The 26,960-nt window shown below is 35.7% G+C and overlaps 1 protein-coding gene across 1 annotated transcript in view; it reads left to right on the top strand.

Moving 5' to 3' along the window:
* The window catches only part of EPHA6 (EPH receptor A6), a 970,410-nt gene that overhangs the window by 672,930 nt on the left and 270,520 nt on the right, over positions 1–26,960 (top strand). The window contains 3 exon segments of the mRNA XM_055129205.1: positions 463–571; positions 5,686–5,756; positions 7,260–7,385. Of these exon segments, the coding sequence (XP_054985180.1) occupies positions 463–571; positions 5,686–5,756; positions 7,260–7,385 (306 nt within the window).

The raw sequence follows: 26,960 nt of genomic DNA, 5'->3' as shown, positions 1-26,960 counted from the left end.
GTCCCTCATTTCTATTGTCCTTAGGTAATAGTCTCATACTGTGTTTTTCATATCCCACAAATTAGTGCAACCATTCTATGTCTATTTCTCTACTCTGACTCATTTCACAAGGCATAATACTTATTCTCCAAATCCATCCATTTATAAGCAAATTTCATGACTTCATTATTCCTGGCTGTATAGTATAGCATTGTAAACTTCACATTCTTAACCTAAAATTCCAGGGTACTAATAAAAATCCATTTGCTTTATTGGGTGTTTTATAAGCAGATACGTTTTTCTTCTAGTTATGTTCACTTCTTTAGCTCTCTGGTGAGTTCACATCCTACATATGAGACAAAAGGAAAGTATGGGAAAGTGTGGAAAAAATTATCTCTGTTATCATGACATGGGAAAGTTGTATAATAATGTTGGTGGTGAAACGTCACCGAGGGAAATTTCAATATTGTATTTGTGTTTCAGCTTCTGACATGGCAGCAGAACAGGGACAGATTCTCGTGATAGCTACGGCAGCTGTTGGGGGATTCACTCTCCTCGTCATCCTTACTTTGTTCTTCTTAATCACTGGGAGGTAACTGAAGTGTATAAGATTCTTTCCAACATTTTTGAATGACCATTTCACTCTGTGTTCAAATGTCTTTCAATGTAACAAAGCATGCCTCAGAGAAAGGGACCAGGGGGAGTCAGCTGCCTGAGAAGTTGATATGGCAACAGAAGCAAGACGGCCAGTTCTCTGTCTCAGCTGCTTCCTTACAATGAAGCAACCAAATAGCTGGTTAGTGAAACACACTGAAAGCCAGGAATTATAAACTCCTATTAAATTAGTTCTGAGATTTTTCCATCAGCTAGGTTAAATTACACTATAAACGGAACTGTTCTTGCGAAGAAATAATTCAACAGATAGACTGAAACACTTACTTAAAAGTTCTTTAGGGATATAGTGCTATATCAATGTTTGTTTTTATTCACTAAAACAAACTAGATTGAAAATCTCTACATTAGTATCATGGAATTAGTTTTATTCATCTAAGTGTTTCTACTTTTTAATAATATAGATATTTGAGGTAAAAATAAATAACAGAAAAAAACTAGCTTTAAAATCTTGTTATGTGGTGAAAAGCTTCACCTTTTTCCATACATTGCTATTTTCATGCAGATTTGGGATGATAATGCATTAAAATGGTCTATTTTTAAATACATTGAATTGTTACTGTGAACCCAGTATTTTCAAAACAGAGACATGAGTGAAGACAGTATGTATGAATTCCTTAAGTGACTTTCCTATTTTATTCTGGATATACATTATTATCATAGTTTTAAATATTATATATGAAAATTATTCCTTCAGGTTATTGATAGGAACACAGGTGAATAACTGGAGTTTATTCTTGATAATCTAAATACGCACATACTGCAAAATGCCAGTGTTAATGATTTAAGACAGCAATAAGAATGCCCAAGCAATGCCCATTCATGCTGACCCCAGCTAAAATACATCATCACTACTGGAAAATCATGATGTATGATAATGAGCAAAAATAACAAATAGTTACCTTCAGGGGCAATAATTCAGTGAACTGTAAATACCCGTTGTTTTATTCATTTTCAAAACTACTTGTTTTTAGTAGTTTATTAAAATTCATAAAATATTACAGGAATGTGCACATATGAAAAATTATTTATCTATAATTTTGACAGTCAACTAAAGGTGTAGATCAATAAATTGACACATACTTAGAATCACTTACTAAGCACCAATCCCTGACAAAAAGTAACCACCACATATAAAAGGTGTAATGGATGTAGTGGTAACAAATCAGATCTTACAGAACTTATCAAAGCACAAAGAAGCAAATGAATATTCTAATGTGCTTAAATTGAAATACTAACTCCTTATGAAATTAACTGAAAGGGGGCATGTTGACAAAGTTTTTGAATACTTAATTTTTTGTGTGTTACAAATAGACATAACATTGTTCCTGTAGTAGTAGCACTTGTGTCAGAATCTCCTGCTTTGCAAGACTGATAAATTACAAGAATACTAGATACAGTAACAAGAGGGGGGGAACATTTGACAAGAAGCAGAGAAGAATAATAAATTAATACTAATAAAATAAGTATGTGAGCATAGCATGTGCTGATGCAGGCATAGTGATTGGAGGTGTCTATGTTTGTGCATGTTTTCTTATTTTTATTTTGAAAACATTCAGTAATAAAAAAAATGCTCAGACTCAGAGAAGGAAATAGAAATTTATTGGAAAGTAGAAAAGAAACATCCCCCGGGAGCCAGGGGAGATAGTACAAAGTGTAGGGCACTTGCCTAGCATGTGGCTGACCTGGGTTCAGTCCCCAGCATCCCAGGTGGTCCCCAAGCACCACCAGAAGTAACCCCTGAACATTACCAGGTTACCAAGTGTTTCTCAAGCCTTACCCCTACCCCCCTGCACTTTGCCCAGCTGGAAGAAATTTAGTATAGGTTAAGTATGACTCAGTTTGGGGTGAAATTTTTCATAGGAAAACTGGGTCTTTGTATTTCTTATATAACAGTGTCGGAGGATTCCCATGTGTTTTAAAATAATATCCCATTCATCGGTGGGGACTGTCTGGTTAGTTACAACCTTTATTTAGGACCTTTGTATGTTTCACCTGTGTGCAAGTACTGCCCCATTGCCTTCTAGTCTCCTGTTAGCGTCAGGTCTAGGTCAGAATTTATGGTCTTGGGGAAGTTGGAAACTTCCCTAGTTTTACAAAGTGCCCAGGAATTATGGGAATGTTTAAAATGTAGAATAGGACCTGCTAGAATGGAGCTGCTTACAGCAGCGGGTCAGGGAAGAGGAAGGCTTCCTCTTTAATCCCATGAGACACTCTGGTGCAGCAACTTCGATTTCTCTCTTTCATGGCCTCAACACAGTGCTGAGGCAACCGTTTCTTAGAATGGACAGAAAACAAATTCTGGAATCACTAAACCATCTAGGTATTCGGTTGAAAGCAAAATTTTCAGCACTATTGTGTGCATCTCAAATATGATCTTGAAAAAGCGAAGCAAAACTCTTTATCCATTAGAGACATGAGCTTAATTTTTCATTTATTTTCAGAAGGGTTAAAATTCTATTTCCTTTTTTTAAAAGATGAGGGATTAGAAGACAACAAAACTTAGGAAAGCGGAAATGAGGAAAAATTACTTGAGGCAAAGGTTAGAGGTACCAGTGTGGAGAAAAGAAGGAAAGAAGAGGGGGAAAGCGGCATTTTCAAGTAACATGCCACAACACACTAGCTAGCAATTTGGTTCAGCTAAAGGAAAAATACCAGTTATGGATTGTGAGAAGCTCTGCAAATGTTACGAAGAAAATGTTAAGTAGATGAATAAACTCAGTCATTCCCATTTATGACGCAAAGTGCTGCCCATATGTTATGAATTTAGGAACGTTCAGATTTATCTTTAAAATTCCTGTTATGGAGTTAGGGAGATGAGTCAATGGGCTACTGTGCCTGCCCTGGGTTTGATTGCTGTCACTGCATGCTAACCTGAACTCTGCTGGGTATGACTCTCCTCCACCCTCCCCCAGAATTTTTTATCAGGAATTTGCACATAACTTAAAAACAACAAGAGTGGAATACTCCCTACCCTATTTATATAATTATTTAGTTGTTAAAGTCCTAAGGTATTCTTTAATGTGATCTTAACTCTAAAAGATACACATTGTACTAACTAAAATGGGATTATCTAGGCATGATGACTAATTAGATTCAGAAGGATTTTTATTTTCTAATTTGAAAGTTTGTATACAAAAGTCATTTGTGCTGTCCTGAGGATATTTGTATTTAAAGAGGGAGGTCATTTATTCCAAGTTAAGTGGATACCTCTTGGTTTATAGTGGTAGGTGATTAAAATTAATTTTATTTGATAATGAATTAACACATAGGAAATTTCTAGTTGATATTTATATTGTAGGTATTTTTAGAATAAGAGTTATGGATTTATTTCCTCAACAAATAATTATTTAAGTATATCATATCCACATGTAAAAATGTTTTACTAAAACAACAAAAATATTTATATTAACACAAATATAATAAACATAAAAAATTTGAGTCATTGTATCCTAAATAAGTTTACCTAATAAAATTGAGAGATAAAGTCAAATGATAACTTTAATTGGGATCCCTGAGGTAGAATTTGCATTCCCCTTCAAGAAAGAATTTAATGATGAAGACAAATTTGAACTAAATCATTTTCAAGTGCTAATCTTCATGTTTCAAATTTATATGACACCAGAAGCTGCTTTAGCATTCTACATACAATCCCAATTTAATTATATAAAATTAAAAAGATTATTTTGAAGAATCTCTTATGCACTTTGTTAGGGGTGCATCCATTTGAAATTATCCTGTGAGAACTCTAAGACAGTCCTAAATAAATGCTCCATTTCCCATAAGATTTTAGGCAAAATTCACCTTGAAAATTTCGATTGTGTACCACAGATATATTTTGTTTTAACCATGTGGAATAAGCAATTTTATGAGCTGTCAAATGATATGGTTGTTAATGAGTTCATTCATATTGAAATCATGGGATATAAATGCCGACCTCTGTTCTTTGAAGCATGACATCCTGACAGAGAACTGAACATGGCTTTACTGAATTTCTGATGTGTAATGTTTAAAAAGTCTTTTTAATGTCACTAAAAATGACAATGAAATTTCTTAGATTCTAATTCAAACTATTTTTAAAGTTTGGGGTTTTAATGCTTTTCCCCAGTTTTAACTATTAAAAGACTGTATTGTAGCTGATCATAAAATATTTCCTTGGATTCATGTTGATTATGCATAAGTGGCTTTTTTCCTAAGCTCATGGATCTTTGAGAATTATATGAAAAATCTGCATTAAAATCTCTGAAGCTTAAAAATTAAGAATGGAACTTCTTAAACTGGAGGGACCCAGACCAGTAGATGGGTCCCATGAATGGGTCCCACTGCCCAAGCCTCTCATTTTACCCATGAATGATGTCACTTATACTATCCCTTGGTGTCCAGCCCAGTGTATGACAGTCTAAGTCTTGTTCCTCATCTCCTCACCTCCAGTGTAATGACCTAGTCTTGTCCCTACATTATTCTCTATCAACTGTGTACTTTTTTTAGTCTGAAATCTTCAGCTATAACTCTGTAACCTGGCCTCTAGCTGGGGCTTGCTGCTGTGTGACCTGATGTACCCAGTAACTCCCTGTTCCCATGACATTTTTAGTTTCTGGGCAAGGCCACGTGTGCCTGGGTGAGATCCTTGCACACCTGCTGTCTGTCTGGGTTAGGTGAGGGGTCCAAGAGCCTCTCCTGGCGGGAGGATTCCTTTTATCTGTCCCTGTCTCCCATCTCCACCCATGCCGTTCTTTATTTTGAAGAGATACTTTTTCAGAAAAGTTTTAAAGTGACAAATTAAATTAACTACTCTACCTAACACTTTGCCCTTCCACGCCCAGTGCATCAATATCACATGAACCAGTCAATCCCTTTGAGTATTTTTATTTTTATCGGAGTCTAATTTTGATAAGTGAATAAAAAATCTTTGAACAATTTTCACTTTTTAAAATGTTGTCTCTGTGGTAAGAACTTTACTATGGCTTATAAGAGTAATATGGGTTCTCATCAAGTATATTTCCAAAAATAAAAGTCTGTTTACCTTTTCTAAAGGTGCCAATGGTACATAAAGGCCAAAATGAAATCAGAAGAGAAGAGGAGAAATCACATGCAGAATGGACATTGTAAGTAGACCAGTGACTCTTCCATTATTTTATCCCAACATTTCAAGAGTTCATTTTGACTTATATCCCCTGAATTGATGCCACCAAAATAGATTCACTTTAATCTTCTAGTATTAAGACTTTTCATTTGGCTTCTAGGTGTGTTGGTAGGAATTGCACCTGCTTCTCATTAAAAGAAAATACTGTTTTCTTAATTCTACTTGCTGGGAAATATGACAGAGTGAATATACTAAAAATACAAGATTGTGTATCTAGTTATTTACCACTCACAATGGCTCTAGTTGGTTTTATTTAATTGAGTATTTGGCATAGAAATATTAAGAAATTCTTATTCCTTCTGGTAGAGACTGTCATTTAAACATATTACAAATCAATTTACAATTCATTAACACTGAAAAAGAAAATCAGCTCTTTAACTCTTAGAATATGTATGAAATCCTTGAACTGACTACAAGGTTATATTCATTTGAAGATTCTCTTCCAAAGCAAGCTATAATTACCACTATAGTTGGTTTGATAATTGCCACCCTCTCCTCCCCAAAACCCACCTCCACCTCCACCTCCAAATGGCAAACTACCTTGTCAAGACAGTTTCTCTGTAGTCAGACACAGAATTAACAAGAAAGGGAGGTTCTCTAATTAACCACAGTATAAGGATAATACATGGAGCAAGGTGTTTAACTGTTTAATCTTCTGTTTCAAGTTCAGCAGAAGAAATAAGGATCTTTGGCACCTGTACCACCCCAAGAGAAGGAAAGCTTTTGACTGGTGATATTATAAGCTAAAGGGATGGTCTTGGGGTATTGCTAAAGCTCACCGGATTTCTTATGTATTGGTTTTAATTTCCATCAAAATGTTCCACCCTCATTCATCAGAGCCCAGACTCACAAGACACGGGGTAGGTGTAGGGCATGCATTTTTAGCAAATCTCAAGTTTTGAACAGTAAATTGAGGCTCATTGTTCTAGCAGCGTAGAGAGAGCTTGCATAGCCCATCACAGGCATATGCTACACTGAGAAGACTGTAAACGTGCAGAAACCTGGATGGAGACACCAGGACAGATAACTTAGACTAAGGAGCCTTAGGATTCACTACTGGGCATTTAGTACAAAATGAAGAAGGAAAGGATTCTCTTGAAGTATTTATTATGTTTCCCAACTAGTGGTTTGGCATGAACCAAACCAGATGGCCTCAGCAAGAAGCCACAAAAATAACATGAATTAGCCAAAGAAATAGAAGAAAGATAGCAAAGTTACATTTTAAAAAGATATGAATAAGTTAAATATGTAAGCAGCAGTTTCAAATTGGAAGTGTTCATTTTTTCCCCTGCACTTCATGTATTGTGTTTAGAGGAAAGCAGTGTAAGACCAGAGAGAAGAGAGAAAATCAAATTTGGGATAAAATGTCTGTGTACTATAGCATTCAACTCTTCATTTTAAATATTCACTAGTTCTATACTTGCTAACATAGTCTCCAATTAAATGACTTTTGTTGTTGTTGCAGTGCGTTTTCCAGGAATTAAAACTTACATAGATCCAGATACTTATGAAGATCCATCCTTAGCTGTTCATGAATTTGCAAAAGAAATTGATCCCTCAAGAATTCGCATCGAGAGAGTCATTGGGGCAGGTAAACTTAAAATCTACACTTTGAGGATGATTCTTTGTGTTTTTATAACTGGCTTATTCATGTAACATTTTAAACACTAGTCATTTTAATAATTGGAAAAAGTAAGAAATGACAAATGAAACTCGTTTTATTTTTATTGTAAAATATTAAAAAGAAACTATAGTACCATAGTTTAAAAAAATGTAGTCAGTTTCCAAACAATGAAAAACTTTGCAGAAGTTATTTGTAATATGCTTCTTTCAATATAAAGATAAATTATAATGAAACTAGACTGATTTGGGAATTTATTTTGAAAATGCAACTTCAGGATTTCATAATAAGTTATTAAAGATTTATTCAAGCTCCAACATCTATAGGCATATACTATAATTAGTATTCATATTGAAAACCTTAAGGCTCTACCAATCTTGAAATGTTCTAAGAATCATAAGTAAAATTTGGGTCAATGCTTTTTATATCATTTTAATGCAGATTAGTAGTTTTCTCTATATAGAACATTTACACTCTCAGAAGACTATATTATTCAACAATTTTTTATAGATTTTATAATTCTCTCATAAATTATCCCACAAGAATTTACTATGTGTGTGTATATATATATATAGATAGATGGATATATATGAATATATATTACAGATAAAGCCAATGCAACAGAGAGATCACAGAATGTAGATTTATTTCTCTTTCAAATCCTTGACCCAAGGTGAGTAGTCCATGCTGACAGAGAAGCTCTCATCCAGAAGGTCTTAAAAGGTCCTTCTGCTGAGGTCCTTCTACTCTTTGCACTAGCTTCCCTTATTATGTGGTCTAACTGAATCGTCAAAGCTAGGTCAGCAATACATTTGCCCTCCAATTAATGAGGAGGAATAAAGAGCATAGGTCTCTGAGTTATAAGAAAGCCATCTAGAAACCTCATACTCTTCTCTTCACATCAGCAATCACAATAACACACTTTATGCAAGCATTTAGAAATTTAATCTCTGACAAGAAAACCAGACTAAACACAACCAAAGAAGGGTGGGGGGGGGATGTACTGCTAAATAGAAAAGGGAGACCAGACCAGACGAGATGTGGGGGTGCTAGTCTCCTCTAAGATACTCAGTGTGACCCCCTAGATAGAACAGAGCCAATCAAGAACTGACCATGACGGTCGCTTAGTCTTTGCCAAAGTCAAACTAAAGACAGACTGGTGATTGTTTGCTCCTTTCAAAGCCCCATTTTACCCAAGGACCACCTATATAATTTTCAGAGACTAGTGGATAATGAAAACATATAATCCCTTGAAATCAACCAGAGAGAGAGAGAGGAAGAGTCCCAGAATGATCTTTTATATATGGAATATAAAGAAACCTCATAAGAGAATATCAAATGCTCAATGGCTGTAGAAATGAAGAGCAGAACTGGGCTTTAGTAGGAAACTTGGTACTGGGGGACAAGTTAGGGGGACAAGTTAGTGAAGGAAACACTAGGACAATGGGGAGGGGGAAAGTGACTGTCAGAGAGGCAGGCTGGGGGACAGAAGGGAAATTGGGGACATTGGTGAAGGGTAGTGAGCTCTGGCGAAGAGATTGGTTTGAAACAATCTACATCTGAAAATCAAGCATAAATATCTTTGTAACTTTGTAATTTACAATGTTTCAATTAAAAAAAAATGATTTTAAAATGCATACCATCTCGAGATGCTACAGTGAATTTAACTTACTTGCATGTGGCTGACCCAGGTTCCATCCCCAGCCCCCCTCATGGTCCCTAGGAACCCCACATGTTCCCCCAAGTTACCACCAGGGGTGAATCCTGAATGCAGAGCCAGGTGGAGGCCCCTAGAAATGGCCCAAAGCCAAACAAACAAATGAACATATAATTATGTATCTTAGGATAGTGACAACTGAGTATTAAATAAATAGGAGAATCCTGGTAAACTCCAAGTTCCATGTGGCTTTGCCCATTGAACTGTTTTCCAGATAAAACTGAGGACTGACAGTGATTCTAGTTCTTTTGGAGAATATTTGTAGAGTCCTTTGATAGCAGTCCGATTCCTAAACGTGGTAGGTAATCTCATTTCTTTCTCTGAAAACTGACTCAAGGGTTCTGTGTACTTAATCCTAATGCTTCTAAGTAAAGAAGTTGTCTTATCAGGAAAAAAAAACTGAAGGAATGGTAATAAAATTGGGTTCTCTAGCCACTTTTGCTGAACATAAAGCATTCAACAAAAGGCATTTTAAAAATGTTTATTAAAGGCATATCTGAAATTGCGTGATTTCATTGTATTCATTTAGTTTGGGGATTCGTTGTTAAGATTGCTGGGGAATACTGAGAAGAGGGGTTCAATAATTCCATTGTACTCTATGTTTAGCCTTGAAAAAAAAATCTGGCTTTGAAAAAATGCCCTATCTCTTTATATTGCAGCATTCAAGACTTACCTATAGTGGATTATTTTTTATTATAGCCCTTGGTTCATAAATTAAATGCCAGTGTCCGCATATCATGATATCGAGTGAGAAGTATCTGAAAAACAATGGTATTTTTTTCTAATTATTTTTCTACTTTTTCAAATTAGTTTAATTAGGAAATATTCTTTCAACCAAAGTGTACACATTGACTTAATAAAACTTGACATATTATTCAAGTAAGCATTTGGTATTAGACAGTATCTCAGAATATTTCCCTTGCTATGTCTAAATTCTATTAAGTTGTGATTCAATCTCCTTGTTTGGTCCATGAACCAGTGCTGGTCTACAGACTTAAAAAAGGTTTAAATCCACTGATCTAAACCATGCAGTCCATACAGTATCTTTTTTTTTTTTAATGTCTAGTCCTTTTTGACTATTTCACTTTCAAGCAATATGAGATATATCCTTTCTATTATCCACCTTTAGAAAAATCATAAAAATAAAAATGCATTGTGAGACAAATGCTGTTGTAGCATAAATTTCTGTTTCTGTCCCTGGCCAGTATAGTTCTGTTAATTAGTGCTGTGAGGTCATGTCCCTAACATTCTGCATGTAGAACAAGCCAAGTGAATGTGCGAATATAGCAGCAGTGTGGAAAATTTATTGCTTAGTCAAATTAAGCAAGAAATGGTAGTTATATAACTCTCAATTATATCTGTTGTGTAACCACTGTGACCTAGTTTCACAACTCTTAACTGTAAATATTTGCGTTGCCTCCTATTCCCCTCCCCCAACCCCAATCCCATTGTTTCATTCCCATTTCCTTATCAGCAGTGTCAACAAGTATGTCATTTGAAGTTTAAATTAAATGACTCAGAGTGACCTGCAAGTGTGAATGATGAAGTGAGGTAGAGTGCTGAGATGGGAAGAGACTTACATTATTTAATGGTAATTAGCAAGTAAGAGATAGTAAATCAAATTAAAGCATGAAAGTAGCAATAGAGAAAGGTATACAGATTCACAATTCCTTGCTGAAGAAAAATTCTATAAGACCTACACATCTTTCTGTGTTTTTTGGTCTTATAGAAAAGTTCTATAAGACCTACACATTTTTCTGTGTTTTTTGGTGGAGAAATAATAGGATTTCAGTTTGGAGACAGTTTCTAGCCATTAAATATCTCGTAAGTTAATTATTAAAAAATGGACCCCAAATAGTCACGTTAAAATTTTAAGCTAGCAAAGGGCGTTGGAAATAATATCACACCTAAAATCATGACATTTTTTACCATGTCACTAAAAAATGCTTATTAGCTAAATAATATCTATTTTAAAAAGGCACCATACTAATTGGTCTTCTCATATTAAGACACTGTGCTCACCAGAGATACGTGTATTCAGCCATCTTCCAAAACCTTTGTCCTGCTATTTTCAACTTTGTAACTGTCCAAATAATATGCATTCAGTTCTTCGAAAAATGTTTTTACCCATATGCGTTGTGTGTATTCTTAATTTTTTATTTTAAATTTTACTTCTTAAGACACTATTTTCTACTGCTGTTTTTGTATATCACCACTATTGTATTTGTAATGACACTTTATCATTGTTCATCAACACAAACCTGAATTTTCATGAAAATACACATTTCCATTTAAATGAAGTGAGCAGCTCTGTTGCATAGGAGACTATCAAGATCATCTAGCTCCTTTGACTTTTTGCATCATAAAATGAAATGCTGTGGCCAAGGGACTGTAAAACAGAAATTCCCAGGCTAAAAGAGCCAAGTCAGATTAGGGTAGAATCATTATTTTACACAGAACTTAAGAGATAATGAGAAAGCTGGTAAACTGAATTTTAATCATTGAATGAAAAAGGTCAGTGAAAGGCTATCCCTTTTTCAGGGCAGTACTGAACCTAAACCATTATAAGAAAAACTTGCCCAGCAGGGTATCTATAATTTTGAAACATTATTCCATTGAAAAAATCATTCTGTGTCTCTAAGCCTATAGAGCACCTTCTTATTTTGACCTTCCTTCTTCTCCTAGTCTCAATGGGAATGCATAATATCTCCCTGTCATTCATATTCTATCCCTTTATCTGTATAAAACTCATTATTGGCTCCACTATCAGCCTTCCCTTCCTCTGGCTTAGTGTCACCATATATTTTTCTATTCCTAGAATAGTTTAGGAAGTTTTAACTGTTGGTTTCTCAGCAATCATCTGCAGGTAAAAGAAAGTCAAAAGGACAGCCAAAGGAACATATTAAAAGTGTTACATATGTGATTTATTCAGTCTAACATTTGGTGCTATTATTGCCATCCCATTTGAAATCATTGTTGCACTTGATGTGCAAGGCAAAATGCCTACGCTTTGTGCATCTCTTAAGTTTGTGGCCATCTCCCCAGCTTGCCTCCTTCCTCTGTTCTAAAATCTGGTGTTTTTTTTTCAGTTATCTTAAATAGCCTTTATTATTTTATTATGCACTCAATTTTTTTCTTCTTCTACAACTTTATTATACTATCTTGAGACATAACAATGAGAAGTATAGGCAGAATTTCCTATATGTTTCACGGTTTATTTTTTATAAGAGAAATTTGAGTCTATGGTCAATTTCTTCTATATTTAGATGGTCTTCTATATTCAGATGCAAATTTTTATGTGTATCATTAAAAGGAATTATGATAAAGATCATGTTTTCTTTTTTATTCTTGAAAATTCCTTCATTCAACTAATAGAATACAAATAAAATCAACAACATATGAGTGTTTTTTTTTGACTCATTTCACTCAACATGATACTTTCCATCTTGATCCACTTGTATGAAAATTTCATGACTTCATCTTTTCTAACAGCTGCATAGTATTCTATTGTGTAGATATACCAGCTTTCTTTAACCATTCATCTGTTTTTGGGCACTCAGTTTTTTTCCAGATTTTGGCTATTGTAAACATGCTGCAATGAACATACAAATGCAGACATCATTTCTACTGTACCTTTTTGCCTCTCCGGGATATATTTCCAGGAGTAGTTGCACTCATATATGGAATATAAAGTAGCAGAATGGGATGCTAACAGCCAAGAGCAGTAGAGATAAGAACCAAGAGGTCTGCCTCATAGCTTGGAAATTGGCCTCACATGCTGGGGGGAAAGGCAGCAGAGATAGAGAAGGGAACACCTAGTAGAGAATTTTGGGAGGACCCACTCAGGTTGAAAGCTGCCTACCAAAAGTAGACTATAGAGCAAACATGATGGCCACTCAATACCTCTGTTGCAAACAACAACACCCAATAGGAGAGAGAATAAAAGGGAATGCCCTGCCACAGAGGCAGGTAGAGGTGGTGGGGGTTGGGGTGGGTGTGGTGGGAGGGATACTGGAAACATTGGTGGGGGAGAAAGGGCACTGGTGGAGGGATGTAAACCAAATGCAAACATGAAAGTACATAAGTTTGTAACTGTACCTTATAGTGATTCATTAATTACAAAAAAGAGAAAAAAATTAACAACAGATTCTGACAACTTTTTAAGAAAGAATTTAGTTTTCTAAATCAAATGATACAGTGAAAAATAATGAGCTTTACCCATTCTCCCTGGATGAATAAGAAAATGTACAAAGCCAGACAGATGCAAAGATTAATCGTAGCATTTCTACTAATGCATCCTGTGAACTTCAGCAAATTAATGATGTTTTAGAAATTTGATTTACTAAACTAAAATAGAGATTCATAATATCCACCTTGCAGAACTAATGGAAGGATTAGATCATGTATAATGATACATGTTGAGGCAATATTATACAACAAGTAGTAAATACAATTGTAGAATACTGACAACTGAGTTAAAGATAAGTAATTTTATATTAAGTTGAGATGTCTGTAAAGAATGATCCTTCATACCCAATACTCAAAATAATTTACAGGAAAAATATTTGCCATGAAGAATTAAAAGAAGAGTGCCTTAGATAACTGGAACAATAGGGATTTCAGAGATAGTTGAAAACTGATCATTGAAAATGCAAGCATTTATTTTTGTTAGTGCATTGATAGGTATGTTCATATCAACAAATTCTTTTGAAGTACTATTTGTATGTCTATAGGCATATTTATATTTATTCTCAACCTAATACATAATTTGAAGAAATATGTTTAATTATGAATTTTCTATGTGTGGGTATATTGACATGGATAATATCCAGATTCTGATACATGGAAATCATATATGATACAACTAGAATATTTCAAACCTGATTTTAATATCTTAATAAAAAATACTTTAAACTCATTTTATCAATTTATTCATGGGCTGGAGCAATAGCACAGCGGGTAAGGCATTTGCCTTGCATGCGGCCAACCCAGGTTCAATTCTTCCGCCTCTCTCTGAGAGTATTTCACCTGCACGGCAGAGCCTGGCAAGCTCCCCATGGCATACCCAGTATGCCAAAAACAGTAACAACAAGTCTCACAATGGAGATGTTACTGGTGCCTGCTCAAGCAAATGGATGAGCAACGGGATGACAGTGACAGTGACAGTGATTCATGGTACTTCTAAAAAATTAGAACATTAAATTTTTAGAAATAGGAGTTTGTACCAACAGATTTTGTGTTCTCTTTATTTGCATTTCATCACACTACATTCTTGGGATATTTTACTTTTCCCAACCCCACAAAGGTCTCAAAATTAGTAGTGATAAATGATTAAAATCAATAAATAATTTCCATATAGATAACAGATTTGTATACATTATAAATATATAATTTTTTCTATATATTCTCTCTGTATATGTGTGTATATTTTTTCTATAAAAATCTAATAGATTACATTTTATCCATAGTATTTGGAATGTATGACCTCTAGATAGAAAGGGAGCAACTATAGTCATCTGTTGCTGCAAAACAGATTTCCCTAAAACTAAGCCAGATAAGACATTTGCTATCACAGTTTCTATGGGTCAGGAATTCAGACATGCTTCTGTAGTCTGAAAGTTGTGACCAGTGTACCAGATAGGGTCATTGTCTTATCTGAAAGTTGAAATGGTCCAGGATCCATTTTCCAGCTCACATAGCTTCTGTCATAATACAGTCTCTGGAGTGTTACTTGCTGCAGGTCTTAAATTACTACTGGCTATTGACTGGAAAACACTCTCAGGATTTTTGCCATGTGAATCCCTCCAAATGATAACATGTCATTCAGCAAGAGAATTAGCCAGCTAGACAGAAACCAAATATTTTATGTCCTAATCATGGGATTGACTTTACATCCCATCCGCCTTACACTTTTGGTTAGAAGTACACACTGAGGGTGTCGAGATGGCCCAAGAGCAAAATATCAGAATGTAGTGATCCTTGTAGGCCATCTGAGAAGTCAGCCAACCAGCAATAGTGACTATCCGGTCACTACGAGAAACTCAAAGTTCATTTGGGTTTTAAAATTTAATAAAAGCTTATTCAAAATGAAGTTTGAAGGATATAGTAAAATAAATATTGAATGCATTTCTGAATGTCTTATAAAGAAGCAAAGGCTATTGATTTTCCGTAATTATTTAATAATGTCACATATTCAATAATGCTGCCTGAGAGACTGAAAGTATTCTACATTGGTGAGCAGGAAGATGTGAATTAAGGCCGTAAATCAGATCCTATGATTTGCTTATGTTATACTATATAGTTTGTCTGGCATCAATGAGATAAAGTAGTTGATTGTTCCCATAGCAATACTTATGTTTACATTTTAATTGTCTATGTATTTAACTAATGACTTTTGTCTTGTAACTTGTCCCAGTTTTCTATTGTAACACAAAAAATTCCTAAATGACATCAAATAATAATAATTTAATGGACTCCTAATTCTATGGGTCAATAATTTGGGTTGCAGTAGCTGGTGTTTCCTCTTCCAGTTTCCTATGGGGTTAGGCTTGTGAATTTTGGCTCCACTGGATACTGTTGCTGTCAGAGTTTGATCTAGAGAGGTCTTACCAGGGATAACTTATATATGCTCCATTTGACTTTTTTGACCAATAACTAAATGTGGCAATCTCAAGAGATTGTGCAAAACATACAAAATAAAATGAGTTATAAGGCTTCTTGAGGACTTCACTTTAAACCCCTGTAACCAAATATGAATACTGTATGTTGGTCAAACAGTTTACAAGGTCAATTCAGATTTAGCAAGCTGTAGAAATAGGTTCTAGCTTTTAATGAGCAGAGAAGCAAAGTCCATTGCAAAGGATAGGCAAACAGAAAAAAAAAATTAACTCTGTGTTCATCTTTTACAATTTGATAATTTTGATCATTAAAAAGAAATCATTGTCTTTCAGTGATTGGATTGGATAGCATGTTGTAAATTTACTATTTTGTTTTTAAGTGTTTGCTTTACACTCCTAATGTATGTTAATCTATTTTTTTCTCCTTATTTACAACTAAGTGATTTGTCTGTGGTTTACAAAATGTAATAATAAAGGAGCTTAGGTCCTAGGTTCAAGAGAAAAACTCAGAAAATTATATGTATAGTATGAAAGATGTATAAAAGGCAATAGAAAATACAGCATAGAAAAAGGCATCTCTAGTAAACAAATAATATATTACTCGCCTTATTTTTGTTTTCAGCACACCCAGCGGTAGTCAGGGATCACTCCCTGTCTCTGTGCTGAGAAGATACTCCTGACATTGCACAGGGCACTAAATACATGCCAGAAATCTAACCAGGATTGGTTGCACATGAGACAAGTGCCTTACCTCCTGCATTATCTCTATAGCCTTAAAAGTCACTGTTAAAAAATAAATAAATAATAAGTGGCTGGAGTAATAATACAGCAGGTAGGGCGTTTGCATTGCCCACATGGTAAGGTCTGATTAGACTGTCTTCCTGGGTAACATAGTTTTTTTAATGTGTCCTCACACAGAACAGAAACAAAGAGAGAAAGAGGAAGTGTTGGTGGGAAGAATATATCTTCTTATTGTTAGGCCACAGTCTTGTAACAGTCCAATCATTATATTGTCATTTAGTTGTAATTACCATCTAAAAATCTAGTCCCCAGATGCACTGGGGGTTAAACTTTTAGTACGTCATTTTTGGCGTGGGAGGAAGTAAGCATTCATCCAATAGATATGTATATGTATATATGCATATATGTACATATATATAACACTTTAATATGTTCATGTTGCTATACTATAGGCTCCCTTATTTATTTTCACAGCTTGAGATGGCAGGTACAGACTATGGTTCTGGAAAATTCAGTATAAGGTTTTAATGCACTTCTTGCTTAATAGATGACCATATTCTCAGTATCTTCAAATGGTGGACATTAGTCCATGTCAATAAATAATCTTCATCAATAAGTAGTCATTTAAAGTATCAATAAAATAATATTTTGGCATAATAATTATTAGTAATATAAATAATATTTATATTAGTAAAATCGTTACTAAGGATTAGTAAATTATTAGTATAGTTATTACTAACTATAATCATTACTATAATATTGGAATAAGACTATAAAATTTAAATATATGAATTTCAGGGTATGCTACCGTGTTGCTCTATACATATACATACTTATGAACATATACATATAGTATATTATATATATTATGTATATATATATAATATAAATGGGAAATGGGAAATCTGGGCAGAGGAGGCCCAGTCCCAATCCGAGCAGACTTGGAGGTCTCAGCCCCAGGTCCCACACACCAGGGTTCCTCTGCCGGTACCTTCATGTGTGAGGCTCATCTGAACGTGGCTGTGGCTAGGCTCCGAAGGTCTTTGGCCACCAGGAGCTCTGCTTGGGGTGGGGAGAGAATCTGGAGCCCATCCCCTCTGAGAGACCCCGGGGAAGACAGCCAGGCACGCGGGCAAGAGACTCTGCTTCGCTCTCTTTTGGATGCTGACCTTTGATGGGATTAAGGGGGTGGGGTGGGGAGGGGTGGCAGTCTCTGGATGTGACTGCCCAGCTACTGGGAAATGGGAAAGAGTCTCTTGCCCACTCACCTGGGCTGTCTTCTCCGGGCCCCTCGGAGGGGATGGGCTCCAGCTTCCCTCCCCACTCCGAGCAGAGCTCCTGCGGCTGAAAACCTCCAGAGCCTTAGCCACAGCCGTGCTCAAGCAGCATCCAGAATCTATAAAACAAAGCTCCTGGACATCTTATAACCTACTTCTCCCTCTGGGAAAACCTGGCAAACTACCCATAGTTTCCTGCCCACAAGGGAGAGCCTTGCAAAGTCCCCATGGTATATTCGTATGCCAAAGCCAGTATAACAAGCTGGGTCCCATTCCCCTGACCCTGAAAGAGCCTCCAATGTGGCATCATTGGGAATAATGAGTAGAGAGAGGCTTCTGAAATCTCAGGGCTAGGACGAATGGAGAAGTTACTGAGACTGCTTGAGAAATTCAACGATCAACGGGATGATGATGATGATGATGATGATATAAATATAGAGAAAGAAAGATACTGAATTTTGTATTATGACAACTTTGATTCCAAAGAAATGCCTTAATTTTATCATAAAACAATTCCTAAATCATATATATGGAGAGAGAGAGAGAGAGAGAGAGAGAGAGAGGGTGGGAAGAGGTTTCTTCCCATCCCCATAAATAGTTGATTCATCTATTATTTAAAATCTGGTAATCATCCTGAGAAGTGAGCAGTATTTCCTGACCCCAGTACTGTCTTATTTCTTTTTTTTGTTTATTTTTTGTTTTGGGGTCACACCCGGCGATACACAGGGGTTACTCCTGGCTCTTCACTCAGGAATTACCCATGGCGGTGCTCAGGGGACCATATGGGACACTGGGATTATAACCCAGGTTGGCCGCGTGCAAGGCAAACGCCCTACCCGCTGTGCTATCGCTCCAGCCCCCTGTTTTATTTCTTAATTTCTTATCATGTCCCTGATAATTAGAATTCACTTTCCACTTGTCCTTCAAAAGTTTTGTCCAGTTTAAGTGATGAGAACATGCCCTAGCTATTTTATCTTTCTGAACCTTAATTGCCTTACTTATGAAATAAAAATAATTTTTGCCACTTCATGATTGTTGCGAGAAGCAAATGAGATACAGCACTGTCTAACTGACCCCTTGGCCTCTGCCAGAACATTGTCAAGTCACCGTGTTCACTATTCCACGAGGCAGTTCATTCATTCCTCTGGGAGCAGTTCCAATAAATTGAGAGTCTTTTTTTGAGTAAAAGTGTGCTTCTTATAGTGCTGTATATCATCTTCTAACTCTGCTACTGGTACTTGTTCTGCAAAATTGAACTTATACAAAGTTAACCTAATCCTTCTTCTCCACTAACCCATGACCCTTCACATATTTGAAGACAATGTGTGAACCTCATAAATCTTTCATTTCCGTTGTAAATTGTTTAAACCTTTCAAGCATTCCCAGTTTATGTGAGTTCTGGATACTCCATCATTTGGATAGCCTTCCTCTGGAGAACTGAATTTTTCTGTAAATCTTTTTAGAATTGAACCCAGTATTCCAAATATTTTCAAATCAATATAGAAAACACAGGGCTAACACCTCTCCTGCTGTGCTTCAGATGATGCTGTCCAAGCTCTCATTTGCTTCCTGAACAGCTGCCACATGCTGTTGGCACAGGGAGGGCTTCCTACCCACTTATCTACCGCTGTCTTTCTCAGATGAGTTACTAGTAGCAAGGTCTGTCTTCAAAGTTGTCCATTTGGCTCTATGATGCTAAATGCAAAACTATATTTTATTGCATGCACGTCTATATCTATGTAAATAATATATTATCCCTGAATAGAAATCATCACAAATTTTCTCATTTTCCCATTTTATAAATATTCCTATTAAATTTCATCCTATGTGTGTAGTAAAATTTTCTGAACAGTCCCAGGTTTGTTATTTTTTATCTCAACTAGATCAGCTAATACAAATGCCCTTCAGAGTACCATTCATAAGTTGTTTTTTCTCGTAAATTTACTATGTGGCTTTATTATAATGAACAGAGTCCACTGTGAAGCAAAAATTTAAGGCATTTCCTGATTTTCTTCTTTACTTGGGATAATTGTTTGCACTAGTGGAATTCTGTGTTTTACAGTTACATTCCTTAAACTTTTATGTGAAAGAACACTATAAAATATTGTGTAGTGCTTAAAACATGTGAATTTCCCATGTGGTTCAATGCAGTCCCTTGTCCTGTAAGAACCTCTGATAATTTGTCTGCCCGAATCATTCCTGGGGCTTTCTATTTTGCTTCAATCTAACAGGAAAGATAGTATCTTGTTAATATTAATAGTAGCCAAGAGTTATTAAGTGTTTGCATATTTAGGTAAATTGCATGTATTATCATCTCTTCACATATTAAAAATTATGAGAGATCCATTCATTCATTTTGCAGACTAGGAAATTAAGACATAGAGAGGTAAATGATTTTGTCAAAGCAAGCACACTTATAAATAATAAAGCCAAATTCAATGCAGAGTAGTCTGACTTTAGAACCCATGGTCTTACTAACCACTGCTATATTATAAATAGCTTTTTTATTCATGATTTATACTTCCTCCATAAGTATATGATCTCCCGACAGGTGTTTAGTTGCTATTTCTTAAGCCATGCTTCATTACCTAAATCACCACCCAACTTTGGTGAATTTGGCTGTATTACTTGATTTAATTTTATCCTTCAGTCTGTTTTCTGGTCCATGATGTGAAGATTGCATCCGAATTGCTGATCTGTTCCATGATTTGTGGGAATTGTCAGAACCACCACTTCCCAACTTTAGGAAAGTTACTTAAAATTTATAGTAATAAATTTTACTATATTAATAATATATAAATACTATAATAAATATTATATATTTATAATAATAAATACCAGTCATTTCTTAAACTTCTTTTCTACTAAACAAAGTTAGATAATATTTTCCATGTGGTTTTAAGATACTCCTATAGTGTTCAAATAGCAGAGCTGAAACTTTTCTGTTCCATATTTTTCCCCTTAGGGTACTAGGATTAAACCCATAATCTCATATATTCAAGTACCACATATATTCATGTACCACACCTGAGTTTACATGCCCAGCTCCTAAATCAGAATCATCATATTCTATTTCAAGCATGATAAATGATATCATCTCATCTTGGTTCTTACTGGTATTCATGACTAATTTGGAATGCTAAGTATAATGCAATGTTAAATTTGAAATGGTGATATCAAAAGAACAGATTTTGAATCGATTAAAAATCCAAGGATCTGCTTAAGAAATATGTTCTTAGAATATTAGATTAAAAGATCTAAATTATTATACTGGCTATATCCTTAAAAATAGCAGAATTATGCTATTAGAAAAGAGTGATAATCAGCCTCAGCAGTGAGAATAGCACAAAGAGACATAAAGGAGATTATGTTTTGACTCTTACTGAGATTTCTAATTATACAAATGTTGTCTGGACTGCTCCAAATTAATTAGTTGTATTATCATCGGTGACTCATTTAACAAGCACAAAGCCTAGATTTTTTTTTAAATTTCCATAATTAGCTCATTAATGTATTTTTAAAATCTATAATATTACATAAAGTAGTATCAAAGCACATAAAATAGTGCTTTGAACCTATCTCACTATTATTTAGGAGACAGTAAGCATAAATACATAGATATTTTTTCTAGTTATAAAATGACCATGCTCAAACTCAAGGATTAGTTGTTCTAATATTTCATAAGCAATATTTTTATAATCCTAACATTATGAAATTACAATTTTATAATCTTGCAGATAACCAAGAGTAACTGGGAGCAGAGAACCAGCAGTAAGCCCTGAGCACCACTAAGTATTACCTCAAAAACAAAAAAATAAAAAAAGATAAATTTAACAAATTCCAAAAGAAGAAAGTAAATATTGACAGTGATGGGATGGGATCATAGGATTAGAACACATGCTTTATATTCTATAAGTCCAAGTTTGATCCAAGCACCCCACACTCTCCCAAGCACTGCTAAGAGTGACTCCCATGAATAACAGGATTTAGCCCCCACACTAACAAAATTTATTTGACAAAGGTGGCACAGCAGCACAGTAGCAGAGCCAGCCCTCACAACTGTGAAACTGATGTTGCCTGCACTTTTGTTTGACTTTGGCCTTACAGGTTCAACTAGCTTAAAACTTGATTTCATTTCCACTAGGACTAGGTATCTATATCTGTGAATTCCCACAAATGCGACTTGAATCATTCTAACAAAGATACCAGGCCCTGGTCCAGGACTCAGTGGAGCACTGAGTAGGTAGATGGAAGATTGAAGAACTCACCCATATTAAGGGATCAAGACAACAGCCTAGAAAAAACTCCTTATACTAAAAAAATATAAACGGCACCAGAAGAAGACATAAAAGCAATAGTCTTAATGGCCCTTATTAAAATAGGGAAAACAATGAATCAAAAATATAAAAATAAGGAAAAATATGAGAGAAAATATAAGAAAAATCCAACCAGAAGTGAATGAAGAATACAGTGGGTCTCTCAAGGCCGCTCCCAACACACTCAGGCCAAGCCTCATGTACGAGTGAACATACTCCTGGACCGCGTGGCCACAACACATCATAAAACGTTTTTCTATAACAGACAATTACAAAATATATTATTTTGGTTGTGCTCTGAGAAAAGGATTGGAGCTTGGGATGGAATCATCCCAAATTTGGTGGTGGGAAGGTATAATAGTGGTGAGTTTGGTGTTTGAATATTAACTGTAATCTAATATTGTGAACCACCTTATAAAATAAATTTAAAATAATAATAATACAGTGGATGAGATTGAGGAAGATAATTCAATGGGCAGCAGCACGTACTTTGCCTGAGCAAGCCTCGTGGCAATATTCAGCATTTAAAAGACCCCATTGCTCCTAGGAGCTATCCCTAAGTACTGAGCAAAGTCGCTTCCAAGAAGAAGCCTCCAAACAAAAACATAACAAGCAAAAAGAATATAGTGCCTTAGACAGAAAGAATACCTGAACTTCACAGAGGGACTCTATAATAGAATTGGTGAATCCAAAAGTCACAGTGAGCTCAAATATAAGGTAGTGAAACATTTCAGAAGAGCAGCAAAATAAAGATAAAATCAGAAGACCAACATTATCCTAATTTTAAAGACAAGAGACATCACAAAGAGAGAAAAATGCCAGCAGGCCCTGAACAACAATCCTCCATACCCTTCAGAAAGAATTGTGTATTCTTACTCTAAGACACTGTGCAGTGCTCAGGGCTTAGTCCTGAGGGTGCTTAGGGTACCATACTCAGTGCCTAGTATTGAATCAGGGTTAACCACATGCAAGGCAAGTGCTTTATCCTTGAACTGTCTCTCAGCCCCTAAGAATTAAGAAATATTGTTCAATTCATGTTTTTAATAAATTCATTACAAAGTTTAAATTGAAAAAGATGTTGCTTTTTATTGCTTGGAACTAAACTCACTTGTCACTTGTCATCCTGTTGATCTTCAATTTGCTCAAGCAGGTGCCAGTAATGTCTCCATTCATCCCTGTCACGTGCTAGTGTAGCCCAATGATCTCTGCTCACTCCAGGAAGAGGAAGAGCCTCAATCCATTCATTCAGGGTTTTGACAAAGAAGTCTGACCATCTCGCTGGTGGGCGGCCACAGTCTTTTGAGGTCCTGTGGAATCCAGCTGGTAACAGCTCTTGTCCAGCGGTTGTCTCTGAATTGCATTACATGTCTGGTCCATCTGATTTTTGACACCTTGGCAAATGAGACAGCATCCCTGATTCTTAACCGTCCATGGAGGTTGGAACTCCAGATTCCTTCTCTCACTTGAGTGAAATGTGATACTTCAAGCATAGCTCTTTTGATTCCTCTTTGGGATAGCATTCTCATCCTGTTTTCATAGGGCCCAGGTCTCTGAGGCATATGTTAGTGCAGGAAGAACAGTGGAATCAAAAAGATGTGTCTGGAGTCGGAGGTTCTTTGTCCTCTTAACCACTTCTTCAATGCTCTTGAAGGCGTTCCAAGCTGCTTGCTCTCTTCCTCCTGTGCAGTTCTGGAGCTAAGTTGTTCCTCATGTTCGGTTCTCGACCCAGGTACACATAGCTGCTGCATTTGGAGATGTTCTTTCCATTGAGAGTAAATGGAACATCAGGGACTAGTTTGTTTTTCATGAGCATTATTTTGCTGAGATTCAGCTGCAGTCTGACCTTTCCACATTCGAGGTCAAAGCTGGCCAGCATTTGTGCAGCTTGGCTAATGTTTGGTGTTATGAGAACGATGTCATCAGCGAAGCAGAGGTGGTGTAATTGCGGACTGTCTGTCTTCACTTGCATTCCTTCCCATTCCAGTTGTCACATGATGTTCTCAAGGGTGGCACTGAAGAGTTTCGGTGAAATTGTATCACCCTGACACACCCCTCTCTTTACATCAATGATCACTTGTAGAATGGTGAGATCCTGGCGGTGAATCCATAACACAGCTTGGGGAGGATCTTGATGTACTGAGTTTGAACGCCCTGTTTGACTAGGGCTTAGATGACGCTTCAGTCTCAACAGAATCAAAGGCCTTCTTTAAATCAATGAACATTAGACAGAGCGGCATCTTGAACTCTCATGAAACTTCAATGACCCTGGTCACTGTGTGGATGTGGTCAATCATGCTGAATCCTTTTCGGAACCCGGCATGCTCTCATGGTTGTCCTTTGTCTAGTGTTCTGCCTATTCTATTCAGGATGACTCAAGTGAACAACTTGTAGACAACGGACAACAGGCAGATTGGGCAATAGTTGCCAATATCATGGACGTCTCCCTTCTTTTACAACAGGACGGTCCTACCGGTTCTGGGACAGAACCTTATATACGGACAGGTAGCGTTTGAAGAGCTGAGCCAGTGTATTGATGAGTACTGGCAGCAGATTCTTCAGATGTTCAGGTCTAAACTAAACTTATGACTTTTATAGGTGAAAATTTTTTTTAAAACATAATAGAGAAGAGGGCCAGAGAGATAGTGCAGCAGATAAGGCATTTGCCTTACACATAACAGAACAGGGTTTGATCCGAGCACATCATATGGGTTCCCAAGCACTGTCAAGAGTTATCCCTGGTACAAAGCAGGAGTCAGACCTGAGCACCAAACCAAAACAATAATAATGATGATAATAATAATTAAAATGTGACTGATTTCAAAGCTATTAAATGGAATTGCTCCATATGTTATGTGTAGTAGCATGGAAACTTCAAATAGTGTAATCATAAGAGAATATAAATAAAAATTAACTTTTTACAGAAAAGAGGTTATGTATTATTTTTACAAGTTTATAACAATAGGACCAAAATCCTATGCTTAGGAAATAATGGAATATACATAAAATGAAATTGTATTACAGCTACTCAGCCAATGAGTGATCACTTCTTTTTTTCTGAGATTTTGCTCTAATATTTTTTTTCATTAATATCACAGAACTTAGCTTGATTCTCAAGGTAGAAAGCATTTATCAGTTGTCATCAGTATGTCCTTCCTAGGAGGACATAATAATGATATGCATTGTAATCTAGGACTGAAAAAGATAACTTATTTTTTAAATAAATAAAAGAGCATGAACTTTTAAAGCTCTGTCCTTTTATTTTCTTTGGTTTTGGATCGATGATCTGGGCTTTCTCCTGGTTCTTTGCTCAGAGATCAGTTCTGGTGTTCCTAGGGAGACCATATGGGGTGCTTGGGATTGAACCCTTGTTGGATGTGTGCAAGGCAAGCTCCTTACCCATTGTACTATCCCTCCAGTTCCAGAGCATGAACCTTTTTAAAAGATAAAATTTGTTAAATATTCTGAAATACAAAAATGAATAAAATTATATCTAAAATAATAAGGTTCATATTATTGTAAATATTGCTCTAACATAAATACAAGCTTGATAATGTTTATTATTTTATAAGACCATCTGCCTTTTCTACCCTTTGAGAATAAATAAAACCATATTAAAACGTCTACAAATGTTAATTATGGCTTAATTTACAGAGGTGTGAGTGATCATCTATGCATATTTTCTTTAAGATAAAATGAACTAATATTATGGCTTTATCTATAAACCCTTTGTATATTAAACCTATGTAAAATCTTTATCGTTATTAAAGTTTTATATGGCCTAATTTTATATAGTAACTCAAGACACTGATTGGAAATTTTAATCAAAGTAATTATCTATATTTTTTGAGAGATGCTTTTTCTCCCATTTAAAAAAATAATAATAATTTTAATCACTAGAGCTCTCAGTCTACAAGCTTCTCTTTGTCAAGCTTGTCTAAACATAAGCCCTCCACTGTGAATACTGATCATTTTTATTGCCTGACTGAATTTCTGACTGTTTTATTTGTACTAGTGCAGGAATTCAAATATACTGCAGTAAATGATATTCGCTCATGGTTGCTTTCCCAAATAACACTTATAAATATTTAGTGCAGTGATTTTCAACCTTTTGACACCTGTAAACCCACACCAGTCTGCTGACTGGTGGTTAATAACCACTGGTTTAAGTGTATACTTTCACAAAGATAGTTAAATACTGATAAAAGTATCTATTACAAGACTATCTGTCCAGTCATCCCTTAGTAAAGTTCAGTTACCCCTGGTTTTGACTAATCTTGGACATGAGGTATTAAAATGGAGACAAATTCTTGTACTAAAAATTTTCACAGGGCAGCAGTGGGAGAAATAAACAAAAAGTAAGTAAGTACAAGTAAGTAGAAAAGTACTATTAGTAGAAGAATGTGAAAGGGTGCTTCTGAGACTAATAAGAAATTGTTTTGACAGGATATTCTGTAGCCTCAAAGAACCTGATGTAGTCAGAACTCACCCCGTGCCAAGTCTTGTGTTCAAACCATCTGTGTACTTTCATAAATTATTTTATGGTTCTGGAAGTCAAAAGTTCAAAACTAGTTTCACGGCATTAAAGTCAGAGTATCAACAATACTGATGCTTCCTGGGAATTAAAGGAAGAGGTCCATTTCTTTGATTTACCCAGCTTCTGAAAGACAACTGCATTTCCCTTCATCTTCTAAGGCAGAAGCAGGTCTTCAAGTCTTCTCTGACTCTCTTTGTTCCATTATCCCGTCTCCTTCTGACTGTCTCTCCTGCCTCACTTTAATAAGAACCCTTGCAATTACATCAGGCACAATTGAATTAAAAGAAAAATCATAGTTTAAGTTCATTAACTTAATCACTGTGTCACTGTCATCTCGTTGTTC

Source organism: Sorex araneus, chromosome 2 (assembly GCF_027595985.1).
Source record: "Sorex araneus isolate mSorAra2 chromosome 2, mSorAra2.pri, whole genome shotgun sequence".
In the NCBI taxonomy this organism is placed as follows: domain Eukaryota; kingdom Metazoa; phylum Chordata; class Mammalia; order Eulipotyphla; family Soricidae; genus Sorex; species Sorex araneus.
The sequence above is the reverse complement of the archived record's forward strand: the minus strand, read 5'-3'. Positions and strand labels throughout refer to the sequence as shown.